Source organism: Cyprinus carpio, chromosome A3, assembly GCF_018340385.1.
Source record: "Cyprinus carpio isolate SPL01 chromosome A3, ASM1834038v1, whole genome shotgun sequence".
NCBI classification, from domain to species: domain Eukaryota; kingdom Metazoa; phylum Chordata; class Actinopteri; order Cypriniformes; family Cyprinidae; genus Cyprinus; species Cyprinus carpio.
In genome coordinates this window covers 34,675,473-34,681,691 of record NC_056574.1, presented here as the reverse complement: position 1 = coordinate 34,681,691, position 6,219 = coordinate 34,675,473, and the positions used below count along the sequence as shown (strand labels likewise).

The 6,219-nt window shown below is 37.5% G+C and overlaps 2 protein-coding genes across 2 annotated transcripts; both read right to left on the bottom strand.

Annotated features, from left to right (window-relative positions):
• Nucleotides 1-694: 694 nt before the first annotated feature.
• im:6904045 (protein NATD1) lies at nt 695-1,625 on the bottom strand. Its single transcript, XM_042715020.1, has 3 exons — nt 1,434-1,625; nt 1,076-1,194; nt 695-977 (listed from the first exon to the last, which is right to left on the bottom strand). Exons 1-3 carry the CDS (start codon nt 1,585-1,587, stop codon nt 858-860), a joined length of 393 nt encoding a protein of 130 aa, XP_042570954.1. The 5' UTR covers nt 1,588-1,625; the 3' UTR covers nt 695-857.
• Nucleotides 1,626-2,103: 478 nt separating this feature from the next.
• dhrs7ca (dehydrogenase/reductase (SDR family) member 7Ca) lies at nt 2,104-5,923 on the bottom strand. Its single transcript, XM_019078071.2, has 8 exons — nt 5,774-5,923; nt 5,275-5,314; nt 4,771-4,927; nt 3,761-3,873; nt 3,437-3,647; nt 2,864-2,956; nt 2,569-2,724; nt 2,104-2,461 (listed from the first exon to the last, which is right to left on the bottom strand). The coding sequence occupies exons 2-8, from the start codon at nt 5,293-5,295 to the stop codon at nt 2,253-2,255; spliced, it is 960 nt and encodes a 319-aa protein (XP_018933616.1). The 5' UTR covers nt 5,296-5,314; nt 5,774-5,923; the 3' UTR covers nt 2,104-2,252.
• Between the last annotated feature and the right edge of the window lie 296 nt (nt 5,924-6,219).

Here is a 6,219-nt window from a genome sequence, read left to right as displayed (position 1 = left end):
TGTGCCATTTTTTTAATCTTGTCGAAAGTAAAAATCAAAATAAATCACTTTTCTAACTGAGAGATAAATTGACATGGGTAAATTAGAGCAATGTGGGACACCTACCTGACGTTTGTTCATGCAATAAAATGTGAATTTAAACTGTGAAATTACATTTTTAAATAATAAGAAATGTCCTACTTTACTCATCGCTTTTCAGAAAGTGGAACATCATGATTTGGAACACAAACCTTTGTGTTTCAGATGATGAAAATAATGAGCTTAATAATTATTAATAATTAATAATAATAATTCCAGAGTGATTTCACTTACGTGTCATAATTAATGTATGTTGTAGGTTTTAACAAAATTGAAGATGTCTGAAATGTACGCATGGAATTATTGAAAAACAGCAAAGTCTAGGAATAAATTCTATAGTCTTTGATAACACCCCCATGAACTGAATTCAGTAGGGTTTTTAAATAATAAATAATAATAGTAATAAAAACACTAGTAACAACTTCATTTTCATGTTGCTAAGCAATAGAGTGGTTGTTAGGCACTGAAATGGTTACTAGATTGATAAATCGATATTTTTAATAGAGGGGGGTTAGTTAGCAAGTCTGGATGACAGACAGGTTTAGAATAAAATATCTAACACATCTAATATTTCAACACTCTCAGGACTGGATTACTGCATGGATTGAGTCATTCATTAATTTGTACATCCATCATTTGTTTATTTGTACCTCTTTTGTTGCCTACATGTAAGCTCTGGAGACTATCTGTTCATCCTGTCAAAAGACTGCAAAGAGTCAGGTTGTAAAGGAGGTAAGATGTATGTAAAATCTTCGTTAATATGTTGTTTAATTCTGCCTTTATTCATCTTCAATATAAGCCTGGTATCCAAGATGTGGATTTTCAACTACATATTTTCTAATGTACCAACAGGATATCCTCGCTGTCAAATTTTCTTCAACAACGAAATCAAGAGCAGCCTAAAGAAAAAGAAAAAAGAAAAGAAAAAGGTGTTCATTATTGAGCTCCAGGAAACAGCAGAAGATGAAGAACTGAGGAAGTTGAAGAGTGACTTCACCTTTGCCAGATGTGCTGCTACACCTTTACCCCTGTGTGATTCAGGAACCTCTGTAGAGATCAGCTCCACCTGCTGATCCTGACTGAGACTGTATTTCAGGACTGCACTGCTCACTGCTCCTGATTCAGACGACAGGGAGAAATATTATTATTAGCCTATTGTTGTTATTGACACAATTACATGGAATTTGATTTGAGCCTATACCGTCCGTCTAATAACCTAAAGTGCTGAGTAACTATTAGACAGCGCGTTGTGAATCAGCGGTGTTTTGATGGTCAGAAATGCTGTCTAAAATAGACAGCTCACTGGGTTTTGAGACAGAACGTCAGAAAGACATGAAACCGTGCTCTTCTCTTACCGCCGCAGTCTAGAGTTACTGTGAAACGCTGATTCTGTCTATCGTGTATCACATTTGTGTTCGGGAAGTTTGTAGATACACTGAGCCGCTGACTGTTGTTATATCCTTGACTGAACCGAAAGATACATTTTTGAGACAGTATGTATCGCGCCATGATGTGACGTCACCGAACAGAGCTGTACAACAACAGCAGAGGGCGCTGTAATCATATTAATCCTCTCTCACATATGACCACCACCACTCACATGATCCTATTTAAATATTACATTTGAACTTTAAATACACGAGGAAATAACATATTTAACTAGATTAGCGAATGTAGTGAAGAAAAACTTTATGTTGGCTTATCTGTAAGTTCAAAAACGATAGATAGATAGATAGATAGATAGATAGATAGATAGATAGATAGATAGATAGATAGATATAAATCATCAGATAGATAGATAGAAATCATCAAATAGATAGATAGATAGATAGATAGATAGATAGATATAAATCATCAGATAGATAGATAGATAGATAGATAGATATCATCAGATGGTATATAGACAGTTAGTTATATGGTTGGTATTTATATGGTAGTTATATAGATGTTATATGGTTGGTTAGATAGATAGATAGATAGATAGATAGATAGATAGATAGATAGATAGATAGATAGATATTGGTTGATTTATTTCAGATTTATTTATTTGTTTTTTTCCAAGACTCACAAAGTCACAGCAAATCATACTGACTTGAAATTTGTCTTCTAATTTAATGACTACAGCACAGTGACACGTTTTAATAGTATACAGTTTTAGTAAAAACCATTGTCCTTCAATCATCAGGCATCTCTGCAGCTGCAGTGTTTCTGACTCCTGCTGCCATGATGGCGAAGAACAGATTGGGGAAGAGGGATCTCACATAGAGAGCTGCTTTAGGGATGGAGCGGGCCATCAAAATCTCCTTCTTCTTACTGCTCAGAGTCTTCAGGAGCTCAGTTGCCATCTCTTTAGGGGTCACACCAAGGGAAGTGGGTTTGACATCTGTAGCCAGTGTCCAAACAGAAAGTCCAAGGCAATTTAGTTGACAAACAAGCAAGCTGTTCTTTGCTGTCTTTGCATTATGAACTGTCAGTGTATAGTTCACTCACCTGTCCACACGGATTTTGCTGTGACTTCATCCTCTGAGTTTGTGCTGGGAGTTTTTATGAAGGTGTGGTTGACCGTACTGACCGTTATTCCATATTCCTGAACCTCAGCCCGCAGACAGTCAAAGAAAGCCTGAACGGCATGCTTGGAGGCAGCATCTAAACAACGCAGAACATCTTACACTGACAAAGATATATAAATTAAAGACATCTTCATATATTTATAACTGTTGATTAGTGTTATGAACATTTAAGTTTATATTCAGTATCATCCAGGTAAACTAGACACAAAACTCACAGCTGGCACGGAACGGCATCGTCAGTTTTCCCTGAATGCTGTTGACTAGAAGAATGTGACCTGTTCTTCTGCAGATCAGTGACGAGAGAACACCTGTGACGGTAAATATCTACTTCAGTCATGAAACTCCAGAGGGAACAGGCTGATAGGTCTTTACAAGCAATCTGCTAGAATTTATGACATGGCACAAGCTGATTGGTCCCCTGTTGTATCTTCAGCCAGTGAGATACTCAACATTTAAATAGTCTGGTTTAATGTTCGCTGTGATCTGGTCCTTCTGAAACCCTCCACCTCCCCCAGCTCCACTTGTTTTCATCTGCTACAGGATTTATGTATGACTATTCATGAACATGTCTTACATGCTCACAGCAGTGTGTCTGTATATCTATTGGAAGTATCAAGTCCATACTTTCTCTGCAGCATCAGCGTAGCAAATTAATTTGCCAAAACATAAATACATTAATGTTGTCACATCCATTATCATGCTAAAACTATTCAGAGATTTGCCATTATTAAAATACACTTAATTGAAAATGCTTTAACACAACACAGTTGACAGCTGTGGCGTTTTACCCTTAACCAGCGTGATGGGCCCAAAGTAGTTCACATCCATGACGATCCTGTCCATCTCGAGGGACAGACACTGTACAGGAGCCTTCACCTTCATACTACTGTTGAAGATGAGAACATCCAGACAGCCGTAACACTCCAGGATCTCAGAAATCACCTCAGGAACACTCTCCATGTTACTGAAGTCCAGCTCCACTAGTTTGGGTGGAAACGTCTGCGCAGTAAAGTTAGAACTGAACCAAGTCACGCTGAACATGCTGTCTTAAAAAACACATTGCTAAATGTTTCAAAAAATCGTCATTCAGTTACTGGTGATGATGCACTCACAAGTGTTGGATCTGATTCACTCATCAGCCTCTCAGCTAGAGTCTCCAACTTTTCCCAGTTACTTCCACAAAGGATCAGTCTGGCTCCTCCAGTATGGAAGAGTTTTGCACATTCTACACAGATCATAATGTAAACAACCGAGTTGCAAACATAGCTCATCACAGTCTTGCAAGAGCATTTATTTAAAGCCTTCTACACACTGCACGATTTAAGCAATCCTATAAGATCATCGCTGGTCACACTGTGTGACATGGATCTAATAAACTTGGGTACGACATACATGTAGACTGTACGATGAGGACATCTATTGACTCGTAGGCTACGACGCATGTTTCTACAGAAGAATAAAACGTCATTAGCATGTGCTAGTGGTAAACAAAAAGAGCATAATGAATCACACTTTGACAGTTGCAGTGTGTGCTGAAAAAAGTTGAAGCGGCAAAAGAGGAAGAAATAAGAGCTTGAGGTAAGCAGTTTTATGTTTTAGCGCCATGTCATGTTGATTTCATGACGCATTTTTACTGGTTGGTCAGTAAATGTGGGTCGTAACTGCAAACACACTGTGAGATGAACATGCTGAATTTCTGACACTGCCAGAAAATTATCGTAGGCTACCTTTGGTCGCAAGACTGTGAGAACGGCCGTCTTTGAACCTCTCTCACTGTACGACATAGGACCACCGATTAGGAGCCACGATCACAGAAATCGCCACGATTGTTTCATCTTTTGTCTGGGACAGCCGAAAATTGTGCAGTGTGTCTCAGGCTTCAGAGGAGGCCAGTCTGTCATTCCGATTCTTACACTATATGTCTTATTATATTAAACCTACAGTTTTTAATCCTGCCAAGATGTGACTATTAAAGTTAAGATCATATTTCTAAAAAGTCTCATTTACCCTTTTATAGAAATACTTCCTTAATTTACAGTATAGGGATATTCATTTTTAAGTTACAGATTTGCAAAGGTACTGCATTGACAGCAATGATCCAGTTGTTCTGAAAGAGCAGCACCATTTCCAAGTGTTGACAGCGAATCCGTAATCAGCACCACTTTGTTCCTCACAGTTGTCTTGGCTAAATGCCTGAGTATCAGACTGTAGAGATAGAAGACACCAGCTGCGACCGCCACCACTGAGAGCACAAGCCAAACTGAGGTCACATCCAGACTCTGAAATAGACATTAAAACAGAAAAATCTACAGAACAATCAAGTTGCTTTATGGAATGATTACAGAAAAATCATCTGCTCACCCCGATGTCATTCCAAACCAGTATGACTTGATGAACGTCCTACTCTTTTCCACAGAATGGAATTTTTTTTTTTTTTTTTTTTACCACCATGGATTCCAAAGCTCCAAAAAGTTCCAAAAACACCATCAAGGTAGTTCACTTGACTTGTGTTCCACAAAAAGAAAGTCATACCGGTTTAGAACAACAGAAGAGTAAAATAATTTTCAATGGGTCATATAATTGTGAACAAAATGCTTCAAATTGCTTTTAAAACACAGTTTCTTACCATAATGTCACTTATACCCATGGTTTCAGTAATGTTAGACCTTAAACAATGGAAAAAGAATATACTGTACATTAACATGAATTAAAGATATTTATAAAGCCATTGATTGACTTTGTCAGAAAACTGTTTTCACGAAAATCTGAGCTTAGATGAGCTAAACCTGTCTATAACAGGACAGATTATGAGACCTGATTATAAGCATATAAGATTATGAGGTCTATCATAAGTCTATCAGGATGGCTTCATGGCTTCATGTTCAAACCGTTTGAGAAAAGCTCTAAATATATTCCAGCCTAGAATTAGCCATGGATTCTCATCCTAAATATGGATTATTGCAGGACTAACTCAGAAACAAACAAACATAACACAACAAATCATTTTCAGACATTATTAACAGCACTGACATAACATGTTTTAAACACAGAACATCATATTAACACAACTAGATACAGTCCACACAACTACAGTGCTCAAATATTATTTATCCTTCATTACTTACCACTATAGCATGAGTCTATAAGCACCTCTGATGCTGTTTTTTTAGCATTTGGCATCAGTGGTTGTGATCGTCTTCACTAGTGTTTCTGCTCACTGAAGAACTCTGAACAGCACACACACACACACACACACACACACACACACACACACAAATGGTAATACTGCAGGGTTTGAGTGCTTTTAATAGCTCACAGCTGAAGCCGTCCTATGTTGTATACATAGCCACTGGAGAAACTGTTGTTGAGTTTTTGGGAGTAAACCTTAAAATGGTTTGAGTCTTTAAACTGAGACTGACTTAATATAAACTAAGCAAACCCCAATTAATTACCAATATTATATGGACAAAAGCTTAAAGTTGACCTAATATTAATTTGGAGAACAACTGGAAGAAAATCTACAATCTGATGTGTCTACATTTTTATAGATCACATCTCCAGACATTTATCA

What these genes read in the sequence shown, in the direction of transcription:
- dhrs7ca (XM_019078071.2), bottom strand. Translation starts at nt 5,295, where the DNA reads ATGGGTATAAGTGACATTATG. An exon ending in GCTGTCAACACTTGGAAATG is followed by an intron (nt 3,874 to 4,770) that starts GTGCTGCTCTTT and finishes TGATCTGTGTAG; the next exon opens with AATGTGCAAAACTCTTCCAT. An exon ending in AGCAAAATCCGTGTGGACAG is followed by an intron (nt 2,462 to 2,568) that starts GTGAGTGAACTA and finishes CACTGGCTACAG; the next exon opens with ATGTCAAACCCACTTCCCTT.
- im:6904045 (XM_042715020.1), bottom strand. Translation starts at nt 1,587, where the DNA reads ATGGCGCGATACATACTGTCTCAAAAATGTATCTTTCGGTTCAGTCAA. An exon ending in AGTAACTCTAGACTGCGGCG is followed by an intron (nt 1,195 to 1,433) that starts GTAAGAGAAGAG and finishes CGTCTGAATCAG; the next exon opens with GAGCAGTGAGCAGTGCAGTC. An exon ending in TAGCAGCACATCTGGCAAAG is followed by an intron (nt 978 to 1,075) that starts GTGAAGTCACTC and finishes CTTTTTCTTTAG; the next exon opens with GCTGCTCTTGATTTCGTTGT.